The sequence below is a fragment of the Hyalella azteca genome, unplaced genomic scaffold (genome assembly GCF_000764305.2).
Source record: "Hyalella azteca isolate HAZT.00-mixed unplaced genomic scaffold, Hazt_2.0.2 contig14886, whole genome shotgun sequence".
Lineage (NCBI taxonomy): Eukaryota > Metazoa > Arthropoda > Malacostraca > Amphipoda > Hyalellidae > Hyalella > Hyalella azteca.
The window spans coordinates 95,540-110,883 of record NW_025944755.1 but is presented as its reverse complement, the minus strand read 5'-3'; the positions used below and the strand labels follow the sequence as shown (position 1 = coordinate 110,883).

The window sequence follows — 15,344 nt, the reverse complement described above, 5'->3', positions numbered from 1 at the left end:
AAGCTTCAGCAATATAAAGGAAAAAGTTGAGAAGTGCCGGAATTACCCACGATGTCGGAATATACCGCATTTACCCTAATCATATAATAGGACTAGGTACTCGTACTTTTCATAGGTACAAAGTGTAGGGCTTGATTAAAACATAACATTTGCAAAACCGTGCATGTCATGCTATTAAATGGTGATCCAGTTTTGTTTATAACAATTTTTTCCATGGGCCGATGGCCGGGCGATGGGCGCTGGTGCAGGATTGCTGTTGCTAGGCCCTAACTTGCTGGCAACTTGAGAACAAGAAGCGGCGCATCGTAGAAAAAAATAGATCGAAAGCCATGGTATAGACTCGTATAATTGAGTGGCAAGGCAAGTGCAGTGGTAACATTAACATAAGTGCGCTACTGCGCTGCGCTGGCAACTTAATAAGCATTTCACAATTTAATCAATTTTCATCTTATGGTGAGAACATAAACAAAAATTCTCTTTAACATTTCACTAGAGCCTGAGGTCAATGCATGATGAGGCTGAGGTTGAACTGTTGCTCACAAATACAAACTATTTTAAGGACTGAATTGAATCAGAACTTTCTAGCAAGTTCTACGTAAACGGTAAACAGGATCGCATTTTTCAAGCGGTTTGAACACTACAAATCGTGGTTTTAAACAGTAATACGATGTTAATATATGTAAACGGCACGTTGAATTCAGTATCTACTGAGTGGCTATTGATAGAATTCATTGACGGTAGATGCTTCAAGTTAAAATAATAGAATTCATCATTGACCCTGGAGAAGAGCTTCTTCACACAAACGAGCAACTACAAACACGACCATCATGTTACGACGTCTGCAATTGCGCTGAAAATTTCCTTGTTTATAACGTTGACGGTTGACGCATAAATAAATTTTAAAAAATTTATATACTCGTACAATTTTTTGACGAATTTTACTTTGGTTAAAAGTTTTTATACCCATATAGGAAATAAGCTTATATAACAATAATATTAGTATTCATTTGTTTCATTAATTGCTCCTCACGAATCGGTTTACAGACACTTATATCACAGAGTACAACCTAAGTGTGCATCACGGTAATATTAAGCAAATTATATGTTGAAGAGACACTATTTCAGCATTTTGCAGGAAAATAATGCAATGTTTATTTCGAAAGAGTTTTACCCTAGACCGCCGCTCATCGCTTGTGTCTAAGCAAGTTGAAACGCATTCGGCATTGTAGGTGGTGTGAACGGATTGGGCTTGGGGCAGATTTGGAGCCTTTGCGCCGTATGCGGCAATAGTTCACTGCTACATTAGGTATTCCTCTGTCAAAGTTCTATTCAAAATGGCCACATCTAGCATTGAGCAGCTGAGAAATTATTTTGAAATTCATTCTAAACAGAAAGAGTACGTTGGACACTTCAGTAAAGTCCATACTCTAGGCTGGAACGCCGATGGAAGACGTCTGGCATCGGGATCGTATGACAAGTGTGTCACGATTTTCTTGTTCGACAGTCAACGTGATACTTTGGTGAGAAATTATCCCGTAATTTTTGAATATGCATTTTGACGCGCATGTCTCAAAATTAGGTCGCTTAAACATTGCAAAAAGAACTGTCAAAATGATTTTCAATTTGACAAGTCTGTAAAAGTATTAAGTATGTAGGCTAGCTAGCACATTTTATTAAAATTAAATGGCATGCAAATCATCAGATAGGTACCTAGGGTCATGAGCAGTCTGGTTTGACTGAAAGTCTGAAACTTAGGTCCCCCCGTCCCATAGACATGGTTTGATAAAAATTAAGGACATAATTTGATACATTTTAGAAGTGTTTTATCAAGAGTTTGCTGCTTTGCATTTATTTTCAATTCATTTATTTATTATTTATTTTTCAATTTCATTAATCAGAAAACTTCTAGAAATAATTTTATTTTTCAATCTGATTTTAATCACTTGACTATCTTTTTAAATATATATATACAACACTCAGGATGACCAATGATGTATGTTTTTGGTGAATTTTCCCGCGCATTTTCTCTTTTTTTAAGCTATTGCTGTGCACAGTTGGCGCAATGTAATGAAAATTGATTCTCTTCGCGCACGTGTTTGCGCAATCCCGGCCATCAATTCTACGTCGCGCTGCCGCGCACGAGCAGTTTGTGGAGGAACAGATGTAATTCTCACATTACTCAGTACAGTATGCCTTTAATTATCTTTCAATAATATATGATTTTTCTTGATACGGAAATTTGGTGAATGAGAAATCTAGAACTTTATTTTAGAAGAAATTTTCTCCAAAGTCATATTTCAACACTGAACACCGTCTGTTTACATTTTGTATGTATAATAGCCGCAGTTTACGATTACCGTACGTTCTGTATCCGACAAGGTGGACAAGCGGAAGAGTCAGAAGTAACCCGGACATGTCTTACATTTTATTATTGTCAGTTCGACTCACGTAGTCAATATACTCGCGTATATTGTTGACTAAAATAATAGGACTATTTTAGCTTTCTAAAGTACGGCGCATGGCGCATTTTTTTACCAGCATAGTACGGCGCACCGCGCAGGTCGTTAAAATGACAAAATAAATTCCCGCGCGCCTGGCACATCTTCCTGACCATGGTATATATATAATATTTTACAGTCACTTATATATGTTGTATATATATAGTTCAGATGGATTACCTATCTATAATTTTTTTCAGAGGAAGGATTACACATACAAAGGCCACAATGGCAGTGTTGATCAGCTATGCTGGCACCCAACACATTCAGAACAGCTCACCTCTGCCAGCGGTGACAAGACTGTACGCATTTGGGATGCTCGTGTACACAAGTGCTCTGCAACAATATCAACCAAAGGTAATCTGTTGTTAAATTTTGTATGCTTTTTTTATTTGTTCAGGCATTTACACACATTTATCCTTGGTTTTTCTATTGGGAAAGGGACATTATGTATTCTATTCCATGTTATACTTCAAACAGTCAATAGGATATCATTTATCATTACTACAGTTTTTAAATATGCAGTTAGATGCAGAATTGATTGAATGATAAGTCTCAGTCAATGCTTGTCTCCAATGATTAATCTAATATTGTATACAGTTGAAATCTTGAAATGGATTGAATTAATTCAAATTTTCCTTGCCACCAGACACTAGTATCTAGCACTGAAGACAATAACTACATGGGACATTAATCTTAGACCTATAATATTGATGTAATTAAGGAGTAATATGAATTACAGTGAACTCATGTTAGCAGCTATTACTCTAAAAAAAAAAATCCAAGGCTAAAAAGAATATTCTCTGACAGCCAAAAAAAGTAAATTTTTCACCTACTTAATTTGTGAAATTATATTTATTATTTTTTAACTGATTGGATACATAGCAAACTCAAGATTTAAGGAACATTGGTCAAAAATTCAAATGAATCCTAAGATTTTTCCATACTTGAATTCTTTGTCTGATGTACCTGAAATTGTTCTTTGTAAATTTCTAAACAATTTTTCAGTTCATCATAGTTCATTATAAATTGAGGAAAACTCAATTTATAATAGATATTATTAATGCTCTCTTTTGCAGGAGAGCAGGGTGGAATTAAAGTTATGTTAGTTCATATATTCAAGATTGATCCAGTCTGGTTACTGAATCAATTCCAAAATATTAGGTAATTATAAAAGGAAAATCTGATATCAGAGTTTTACACCCAAAATGATGTGCTCTTTTCAGCTTGTAAATTTCAAAACCTCTTTCTGGTTCTTGAAAAATGTCTTGCTTTAAAATATACCTAGGCAAATACTAATAATGTGCTCCATTTCAGGAGAGAATATCAACATCACTTGGTCTCCTGATGGTAACACAATTGCTGTGGGCAACAAGGAGGACCTGGTTTCCTTCATTGACGTACGTGCACAGAAGATTGTCAATGATCACCAGTTCAAGTTTGAAGTCAATGAACTTACCTGGAATAATACAAATGATCTTTTCTATCTCACAAATGCGCAAGGTGGACAAGGATACGTTCACATTTACAAGTGAGCAATAATGAGCTATTCTATGAAGATATTTAATTTTTATTGGTTTCTATTTTTAAATAAACAAGATAATTTTATTATTTATTATTAAATATTTCTAAACTGGTAACGGTAAAGTATATAAATCATGGATCATGTGGAAATTGTCACTACACGCCATCTTGTACTTCAATAAATTTGTTCATTTTTGGTGTGAATCATATGATACATATTGATTGCACAAATGTTTCATTATTTTTCATAATTAAAATCTCTAGTTACAACCATTGTACTTTTTTTACCTGAGCAGTCATTTATGAAGACTTGTATTGATTTATTACAGTTATCCAGAGATGGAATTAGCTCACGCAATACACGCTCATCCAGGGAACTGCATCTGCATTAAATTTGAGCCTCACGGCCGATACTTTGCCACGGGATCTGTGGACGCGCTCGTCTCCGTATGGGATGCTAAGGAGCTCTACTGTATGCGCACTCTGCCCAGGTGATGGCTTGCAAACCTTTTGTTATTAATTGGCTGTTGAAAAATGTGGTAAATTATTCTTTGTAAGGATATCTGTTTCATTCTGTAGAAAAAATAATGAACTTAGAACATCTATTGAATAAGATGCTTGGTAATTTCAAAGTATCGTTACAACTGCTATTTCTTTTAAGATGTAGCATCTTGCATGCTCATTTTTCACCTAAGTCTACACACTGTTGGCCTGTATCAAATCTATTCCCAATCATAAAATATTAAATCATTCGTTCTACTATATTGTATATATTTTCTGATGTAAAGTTGCTTTTGCACAGGCTTGAGTGGCCGGTACGGACGCTAAGTTTCTCGCACGATGGAGAGCTGCTGGCCTCTGGCAGCGAGGACCAAGTCATTGACATCGCCCACGTCGCGTCTGGGGAAAGAATAGCCCACATCCCTGTCTCTTTCCCCACCTTCACGCTTGCATGGGTCAGTTCCTGGCTACTGAAAAACTGTATTTACTTTAAAATTTGATTTATTTTATATATTATCTGTTCAATTACTATGTACAATGTCCTAGCTTCTACTATTTGTCAAGTAGGTAATAATTTTCAGCAAAGTAACTTGAACTCATTTGTGAATTCGTTTAATTTAACGTGTTTTTTATGCTGATTCTTTCCAAGATAATCATTTCTTTTATCGTCTTAGTCGATAAAAGAAAATCCTGCATTGTAAGAAGAAATTGCGGTGTGACATAATCCTGTGATAAAAATAGGATACGAAAAATTGGTATAGTCATCCAATAATCCTTGTATTTGCTTGTCGTAATCAAGCAGTTCTTATACTGATAGCTGACTAATATTACTTATTCATTTTTTGTGCATCTGCCTACTAACGTTGCAAGTCTTGCTTTCTTGGTGCTAAGAAGACGGTATTGATCGCTATTCCGTTGCTCTGTTAACATTATTAATACCACTCTATTAGAATAGTGAACATTTTGTTAATTCTGCAATTCAACTTGGTTTCGTGATATTAATTATCAGAATGATCAAGTGGCTTCTGGCTGCACCTCGATAGCTGATGCCAGGTATACCTAATGTCACGAGCTGACTAGTATAACCTCTTTCACTAGTCATCTTGGTATAAAAAGAAATCACTAACAATTTCTTCTTATTTAGGATTCCTTGTTAAATTTGTTGCTGCTATTTTGATCCAATAAACAGATCACTTATGGTTACACTAACTTCAGATAAAGATGCTGAGCTTCAGTGCAAGTTAAAAAATATAACTCGGTACTCTCTGCAGTGAGTGGCAGAGAGCGCATTTTCTCGTCGACGATTACGTGAAGTCACGGACGGACAGACAGACGGACATGGCGAGCACAATATTGCATTATTCCATAAATGAGAAAATGCACTAAAAATGGAATTTTAATAAGTTGTTCACGAGTTCGAGTCATGCTAATAAGCCCGCGTCGCGCAAAAGAATGTCAACATCGTCGGCTCAGACCAAAATTCTTAGAAACATTCACTTTATCAGTTATTGTGCATACACAGAGATAGTATGGGTAAATCTTAGTGATTAAACGAGTTTCTAATGTGCAGCACCCACGTCACTTCCTGCTGGCGTACGCCTGCGATGACAAGGACGACCGAGATCGTGACCGTGATGCTGGCACCGTCAAGCTCTGGGGACTCGAGAGGGTTTAACTATAAAATAAGTAATTAAGTCGAAAATAAGTAACTTCAAGTAAAAGGAAGTCTGCCCTTGCGTGGGTATGCTCATAGTGGTCCTGCCATCAGTGATCATTTCAATTTGACTGATTGGTTAATTTCTTTCGATATAGAATTTCGGATACCGGAACAAATTTATCCAAATTTTAGTATGGAGGACACGTGAGGGTTGAGTGCATAGGGTGGATGCCTATTAATCATATTCATGAATCAACTAAATATTGAATGCAATTTTTGGATTATTAAATAATGACTCCGGGAATAGTTTTTCTTCAATTTACCTGAATATAAAGACTTGCATGTTGATTTCTGAGCTTACTCATTTCAGGACATTTTTTCAAGCTGTTTCAAGATTTTCTGTAAGGTTTTTGCCGAGAAAATAATAATAAACTTAAGCTTTTTTTACGAGTTGTATTTCATCATCCCTTTCCTAACGTCACGACATAAACACACGTACCGTATGCTAAGATTAATCAGTATCTATAGAAGCGGTTTTGTAAATTAATCATATCTTGACAGTGCTTACTTTCACTATATCGTCGGCTCACAAATGCTGACAAGTTGGTACGGGAATAGGCAGTTTGTCAGCGACAATTTTCAAAATTTCGTCTGTTTTCTTGCGCCAGTTTGAGATATGCTTAGCAACGGCCTGCCAGTGCTCCCCGTGTCTAGGGTCCGCCTTGACACAACGCTCCTGCACCTCCAGTTGCTGCTCTGGAGTCCCAAACACAAGTTCCAGTTTGTAGTACCAGGCCCAGGCGTCCCCCAAGTCAGGGTCGATCTTCACGGTTTTGTTGAACCATTCGCGTGCCTGGAAGGGAGTAAAGGTTTGGTCAGATGATGAATGCACGATTTGCGTATGAGATCATTTACGTTTTGAATGCATAATAGGAAAGTAAGTCGGCTGATAACTCGTTTAACGTAAATATTTTAAAAGAACGTCGTGCAACGAAAATAACCCTTCAGGCGGTGAACAGAGAACTTGGCCACTGTAGAACATTGTAAGGCATTTTTGCTATTGATGATTAGTGAAAAAACTTGCATTACTGTTGTCGGTAATAGTTACATCTCAAAGGGTTATCGAAAGTTCAATACGAAAATGCAACAAGCAAACGAACTTCGATCCCATTCTCACAGAGACAGGACGAGTACGAAAATGATGAAAACGGAATAGTAGGTGCAAAAAAACTTTGTTTTCAGGTCCGATCAAACACTGATAATGAGTGCGCTAAAACTGCTGATGAGCTCAAAATAACTTCGTTTTTAGCTACATAAAACCTAAATAATAACGTGGGCACAGTTACCTTGTTCTTACGACCGTCCATCCAGAACATGTTGGCGACGGCGAGCACGACCCTGGCATCGTCCTGACACTTCTTGAGGGCGTCGACGCTCTTGCTCTTGCGCCTCGCGTGGTCCTCGAGGAAGATAGAGCTCGCCCACAGCAGGCCTGAGCTGGGGCACTCCTGCAGCGCCCGAGCCATCAAACTCCGAGCAACCTGCACACATGCAAACGCTATGTAGTACATATGCTTACATATTCACTAGCATTATTATTAATTAAAACCATTTATTCTTCATGCAATTAGTTCAATGCACACGAATACGGCTTTCTTGTGATTAATTATCTTACATGTTAAAAAACACGTGTACGTATAGTTGTATGTATAATATTTAGTATGGTACGTATATAGCCTTATAGTTTAACAAGAATAAAAAATCTCAATACAAGTTTTGAAATGTTTGGCTTAAACTACGAACCTCTTTGTTGCCAAGTCTAATTTCGAGCCGCACGGCCAACAGCCACAGCTGCTCGTTCATGGGGTTCCTCACACGCGACTTCTCCAGTGTCGCTCTGGCGGTGGTAGCGCGACCGCGTCGCTCTTCCAGAGCTGCCAGCAGCGACCATAATGGAATACTCTGTAGATAAAGTGCCGCTTTAATAAGCATAAACCCCATCGTCCCTTATCAAGCATTCAAATAAAATGAACGTTCATTATGGAAATACCACGTCGTATCTTACTAACATGCATTATTCCATAAATAATTCGACACATGGATTTTTTTCCTTAAAGCCACGTTAATGGTAGCATCCAAGGTGGAAATTTAAATTAAATTGAAAATAGCACAATTCAAATTTTTAGAAAACCACGCATGTATCTAGGTGAATTAGTCGATTTCCCACAGGAATTATATTCACACGTATTACCTGCGTGCATTTCTTGACAGCCTCTCTATAAACATCCCAGGCTGCATCGATAGCTCCTTCCTGTTCGAGTATCTGTCCCTTCATCATCCAGAGTTTAGGGAAGTCGCTGAACTGTTTTATTCCGTCATCAAGTAACTTCTTGGCGAGGTCCAGGTTATTAAGGGCCCATTCCAGGTGGGCAGACTTCATCATAACCTTTGGGGTAGCCGCCTGCGAGCGTGCCTTAGCTAGCAAACGCCTGGCTCGTTCATATTCGTTGTTCTCAGATTCAAGTTTAACAGCAGCCAGCCAAATTTCCTCTGAGTTTGGGTTGGCTTTGAAGGCGAGAGCGAGGATAGATCGAGCAGCAGGAACATCGCCGGCTAGCCACTTTGACTTCGCCCCCATAAGCCACAAGATTTCCTCCTGTGGACAATGTGTGACAGCTTGTTGGAGCAGCGATTCCAAGCTCTCCCTGGTGCCGTGCGAGCGTTCGAAGTGAGCAGCTGCCAACCAAACAGATTTCTTTTTTGGGAAAACTGCAAGAGCATGAGCATAGATTGCTCTTGCGCATTCGTATGCGCCTTGAGAAGCACAAGAATCTGCGTCCTCCATCCATGTGTGTTTGCGGTCCTCTTCTTCAACGCCGTGGCCAATGATGTGCTTGATGATTGCCTGGCAGGTCAGCACAGAGCCACTCTGCTCTGCCTCCACGGCGTCTTTGATCCACTGATCTCTGTTAAGTTCGACCATATTGGCGACCAACGTGTTTATTGCACGGTCGATGATTTTACTCACAAGCATCGCGTTGTCATTTGCCTCTTCAAGTTTGGCAGCCGTGATCCAAATATTCCGATCCTTAGGGTTACTTTCTCGAGCCTTGTTGAGAACTTTGCGAGCGTTCTCGTACGTTTCTAGTTTAGCCAGAGCGAGCCAGAGATCAACTGATGTAGGGCAGCACTCAACAGCACGACTGAGTAGAATTTTAGCATCTTCCTCTTCTTCCAAATCAACGGCACATTTCCATAACAACTCCGAATTCGGGATTTGTTCCAAAGCTTTCCTGAAAACTTTCTTCTTTGCTTTCGGTTCGGTTTCCAGATTTGCTCCTTTGATCCATAGTCGAGGAGAGAAAGGCAGCGTTCGAACGGCAGTGGCGATAACTGCCTTTGCCATTTCAGGAGTCTGGAGTCGGGCTGCCTCGAGCCAAACGTCCTCAGACTTAGGGCACATCTCGGTGCCTTTCATGATTAGGTTCCTGGCACTCTGCACTTTGCCAGTGACTTCTTCCAGTCTCGCAGCAGCGATCCACGCAGGCGGATGGTTAGGGTTTGTTTCGCGTACATTTTTAAGCAGAAGTCTAGCTTTCTTGACGTCGTTGATGTCGCCGCCATACTGAGGCAACATACTCTGAAGATCTGTTAGGTATCCTTTTGGATCCACTACCGTTTGACCCCCAACAGAATCAGAAACTTGGCTAAGCTTCAAGCCCATTAGAGTGTTGCGAGCTTGGCCTATCTTGCGCAAATCGAGGTCACCAGATGGAGTAACCATGCCAGGGCCGACGGTGTTTGTGCCAGGCATCATGGAGGCCAATCTGAATAACAGAGAATTCACTTATCAGTTTGCTGAATAGAAAATTTGCTGGAAAGCCTCCTTAGCTATTGGAATACATAGAACTTATTGAACAAGAGAATAATTTTTTACAAGTATAAATCAGAAGACTATTAAACGTGAGCAATGATTATTTATCACTAAGTTTTAGAGAACTTAAAATTCAAAATTTGAAACAACCATAGTGACCTCATAGATTATATGTTTTGAGGGCCACTCATTGGTAACAATGGTGCAAATCATGAAACTATGAAGAGACAAAATTAACTGTAAGTGGCCGAATCGCAGCTTATACACCATGTTCACTTTTAAAACATAAGTGAAAAAATTAGATCATTATTCACTGCAGTGAGTGACAGAGCAAATTTTCTCGTGCATAAATAAGTTCTCACTGCGATTAGTACAGTGCACTGCACTCAGTACCCGGTACATCATTTTGCGTTAGGTATATTACACTGCGCCTGCGGTTAGTTTATTAAAAATTATTTAGTATATAATGGGGATCAGTTTATATTTCATAGAAGATAGATGAGGTTTTGATAGACCTTGGGTCAAGGTCAAGACTCGAGACCTCTGCTTCGACCCTAAACCTAATACACATATCAAAGTTATTATTTTTACATAATTTTTGACATCATCAAGTTCATCAATGAAACAATTACCACAACGCGTGACAAAGACAAAGTTCAGCTGTACATAGGATACCAGCATACATAAGCTGTACATAAGATACCAGTGAACTCTACAGGATGAGACAATGGTCCTCCAGCCTATTCCTTTTCCTCCTTTATTTTGGTGCGTGTATTATTTATTTATTAGGTCAATTATTTATGATGACCGAGACCAAGACCTGGGTCATGTTACATATTTTTGAAAAGGCCAATCTTCAACCAATCTAAAACTATAATCTAAATCACAACACATTTATAAGTATTCTTAAAATCAACAAAAACCTGAAGTCACAGACCGACAGAAGGACAGACATAATGAGCACAATAGGGTCTTTTCTTCCATAAATGAGAAAATGTGCTAAAAAGAAAAATTTCATAGCTTTCTAAAAAAGAAAGATTTTATAGCTTTCTAATTTAGATTGAGGCATGAATTCTTAAATTGGCAAGTTTTTTTTGAAGTAGGAATTTAAAAATATTTTTGATCATCCAAACTTCTATTGAAGGGTACATAAGGGTATAATAATTTGAAAAGGTAATAGAGCACATAAGTCGTCTCACCCTGAAGTAGGATCAATAGCAGTGACAGTTTCCCCACCCATGTTCCGAGCCAAAACGCTGTCAGGCAGGGGGGTAAAGCGCTCCATACGAGGGTTGCGCTGCTTCTTGTTACGAGCATCTCCTACCTCAGGGATGCATGACCATTCATCTTCAGACACCTGCAATTAACCAATGTTGCAAACATATTTATTCACATACAATATCTCAATAATTATTATTACATACTTAGGTGCAGTGCAATAATAAGTTTGAAATTAAATTTAGTTAATCATCAGCAATCAATAGGTACTTTTAATTTACAAGTTAACATAGATGTTGACTGCATTCCAAACTGCTACATGAGAATGAAGTAATAAATTATTCAGGCTAAGTGCTACAACCAATACATAATACAACAACTAAAAATGGCAGGAAATTTCATCATCAATACTTTTTAATAATAAAAGTTTTAAATAAATCTCAAAACTGCACCTGAGCCAGGTCTCTCTTAAGATCACTGAACATCTGTTGAATTTTGGGTCGCTCCTGGCGATAGTTTTCCAGTTCTTCTCGACGTCGCTGCTCACGGTATTCTTTGCGCTTTTCATCCATTCGGTCATCAATGCTCTCGTATATTGCATCTGCTTCTTCATCATCTTTGTCATAGGGATCTTTGTTGCACAATGAACCTCCATATCCAGTGAACTGCACAAAGTTTATACATTGTTATGCTAATTGCTACGTGTATGTGTGAGAACCTAATGTGTAGTTTTTATCATATTAGAGACTTTAGAGTCTAGATGAATATAAAACCTGAAATATTTTGTATTTGATGAACCAAATTCTTTTTCTCAATACTTTTAGTTATTATAAAATAGTTTTTTAGTGGTGAATGCATAAAATTGTGTAAAGATTGGAATATAAAATAGGAAGTCCTCACTTTATTAATTGCATATATAGAAGTAATAGATGCATGTACAACATATTTAGCCGAGTACTTTCATAAAAAGTACTTTTTAATAATGGCCAATGAAACAAATATCAGAAATCATTAGGATTATAATGCTTCATATCAATGCTAAAATAATACATAGGTTAAGGATATAATGACTAATTTGAAGAGCTTCAACCAATAGAATTCAATTATCATGCTTGGTAGTTATAATATTGTCTAATTTACTCATTGATTATTGATCTCTGCAGCACAGCATGTACCTCATCATAATTAGCATCATTCAAATCTTCTTCCTCTTCCTGCTTCTTGCCACGTTTAGCTGGAGGGGCATGTCTGTCATCTGACACGTCACTTGCATCACGGGCTGGGCCAATATCAGACCGAGTGGTGAAGCCAGTTGCTCTGCACAAATAATTTTAGCATAAATCTTGCATAGCAAATTTACAGAAAAATAAAATGAATAAATAATTTTAATACTAGTTTTCCTCATAAAAATTCTATATATATATTTTATATAATATATATTTACCTATATATTTAGGTATATTAGATTTATCTCACTTTTAATAATAAAACTTGAGTTACCAATACCCATATTTATGTAAAATTTAAACCTTTTCTTTGGCTCTTGCCTGATTTCTTGTTTGAAAAGAATTAAAGAAGGGAAGGCTAAAATTGATTTTTCTTGCAATTTTTAAAAATTAACCATATAATAATCATTCACACCAAATCCAAAAAAATGTAAAAAATTCCACCAGATATTCAAAATTGCATTGATGGTAAAGAAAAAATCTTTTATTCAATGATATTTCAATCTCTTTGTTTTTGTTTTTGAATTATGAAATAGAAAGTTTGATGATGCATGATGATGATAAAAATCTAGGTATGGCTCAGAAAGTTCATACTTCATAGCTTAGAAATTTGTCCATTACATAAAAAAATTAATGCAGGTTTCCTCTAATGAAGACTTATCTTGTAGAATAGATATTTTTCAAATCTTTGCTGTACAGCTGTAGCATAAATTACCGTTTTTTACAGTCTCTTAGAGACAAACAGTAAACAACAAAAGGCTCTCACCCTCTTCCAACGCCCGCAACATAGCCAAGTGGAGCAGGTAAACCTATAAAATTCTTCTTGGTTTTGTTAAGAAGAGCAGCTGGAGGCACATTCATTTTGATGAATTATAAACGATTAAAATGGCGAGAAGTAAACAGATTTCGAAAAACAAACGTTTGCGATAGTCAATACCACAAAATACGGACGACCGTATTATCCGTCGTCATGGAACATGGAGTAGAGTGGAATTATATCAAAATTTCCGAAAATGAAAAAAATACGTTTAATGACGTTTCTTCTCTTATTTCTCCATGCAAAATAATATAGGATTGTTAAAATTAATACCAAGGTACGATAAGTATTCACTGTCAAAATTTCAAATTCTAGGTATTATATTATGATTCCTTATAATACCACACATTATATCGGTATTGTACATATCCTTGCAAAGAAATGTTGATATTTTACTCGTATTCATTGTTTGACGTTTGCTCACGGCCTCTTGTTCTATTAATAAGAATGAAAGGCCCATTTACCAATCATTTTGCGTCATTTTTTTGAAGTCCATAATCCCGTTCCAATCTTTCATTGTTCATTGTTGGTGGCTCTTCAACTTGCCAGTTTCTTTTGAATCATTGTCCATGACGGTAACTTAAAAATTTTTACGTTAGTTGCAACAGTAGATTTGAATTTTTTATCAAAGGTTATTTGAAGGAACACCAAACATGGCCCGGAGGAAATGTTCAAGTTGATGTTATTCCTTTGCTTGGTGCTGTGAGAGAGTCTGCCAGCATGGAGGAAATTCTTCGAGAGGTAGCGAATTTGAACACTTCTGTAAAAATTCGATAATTAGAATTGGATTTGGTCTACTTAGACCATTTTATTGGAATACAGTAGTTATTATTAACGATGAAACCGACTGAGTACCAATAAAAACCTCAACGTAATATTCATTTCACATGTCTTTATGGCAACCCTTAATTAAATTATAATCCTTGGAATTATTCGTTTTTTTGGTTAATTTTATTAGCATTTAACATATGGATTCATCTGTAATTGCGAGAGTTTAAACAAATTCAGGTACTATTGAGGACACAATTTATCCGTATTGGTATTTCACACGCAAATATGTCATTTGCAAGAAGTTATGATACCCAATTTCTTCGTCTTATTCCCATTTCGACGAATATATCATATACACTCCCATGATATCAAATAATTTTCTAATGGTATATTAAATGAATAGAGTATATAAAAATAATCAATAAATCATGTGTTAATTATTAGTGCTTCTTGCAAAAAGTGTGTTAATGTTTGGGTAATACGACCCGTCCATTTTCTAAGCGTATGTTGGCCTTGAACACTCCTTGGTTGCTCAATGACACGAAGGCTCGGCACGTCCGGCTGCCATTCACACAATATTTCTTCGGGGAAATATGCTTCATGTCCTGCATACTGTTTTCCATATTATCTAAATTTGATATTTTTCATTCAAAAGTATTTGCAATAATTAATGGCCCATACAATAAAAAAAAATAGTGTACCTAGGACTATACGCGTACTACTTAAGCGGGCCATGATAGTACGGCCCCAGATCTTGCATATTATTTGGATCTATTCTATATTCTGATCTATTTTCTTTTTCTTATTTTTTTCTATTTTAAAGGACGTATAAATGATGTATAAAATGATATATTTTATACAGTTTATATTCCATTTACATCACAGATCGCATAATAACGTGCAATATTCACTCAGGCTTCTTTGAAATAATCACGCGGAGAACACGTTAAAGAATTATTAAGAAACAATTTAATGAGGAAGAAAATATATTTAGTGTCATTCATTTGCAGTTTCTTTCGAGATAGATAGAAACTCTGACCTTTGAGAACCTCATTATTCCGATTACCGCTGACTATTGGGAAATATTCTCATGTATTCATATCGAAGAGATAGCGTATATAAGTACTTATATTATCAGTCTGCTTATATCATCAGTTCGACTTAACTAAACTAAACTAACTATTAACTAACTTTAGTTTAGTCGAACTGATGATGGAGCTGAACTCGAAAAGTTTTCAACATCGATATGGTAAATTTT

At 36.9% G+C, this 15,344-nt stretch overlaps 2 protein-coding genes across 2 annotated transcripts; one reads left to right on the top strand and one right to left on the bottom strand.

The window, feature by feature from the left end:
- The first annotated feature begins 1,196 nt into the window (after positions 1 to 1,196).
- LOC108680915 (THO complex subunit 3) lies at positions 1,197 to 6,625 on the top strand. The gene is made up of 6 exons (XM_018169846.2): positions 1,197 to 1,520; positions 2,699 to 2,855; positions 3,816 to 4,029; positions 4,352 to 4,513; positions 4,825 to 4,978; positions 6,094 to 6,625. Exons 1-6 carry the CDS (start codon positions 1,335 to 1,337, stop codon positions 6,196 to 6,198), a joined length of 978 nt encoding a protein of 325 aa, XP_018025335.1. The 5' UTR covers positions 1,197 to 1,334; the 3' UTR covers positions 6,199 to 6,625.
- Positions 6,526 to 13,465, bottom strand: LOC108680913 (pre-mRNA-processing factor 6). The gene is made up of 8 exons (XM_018169845.2): positions 13,265 to 13,465; positions 12,448 to 12,589; positions 11,725 to 11,937; positions 11,254 to 11,411; positions 8,432 to 10,007; positions 7,984 to 8,142; positions 7,527 to 7,721; positions 6,526 to 7,033 (listed from the first exon to the last, which is right to left on the bottom strand). Exons 1-8 carry the CDS (start codon positions 13,357 to 13,359, stop codon positions 6,767 to 6,769), a joined length of 2,805 nt encoding a protein of 934 aa, XP_018025334.1. The 5' UTR covers positions 13,360 to 13,465; the 3' UTR covers positions 6,526 to 6,766.
- Positions 13,466 to 15,344: the final 1,879 nt, after the last annotated feature.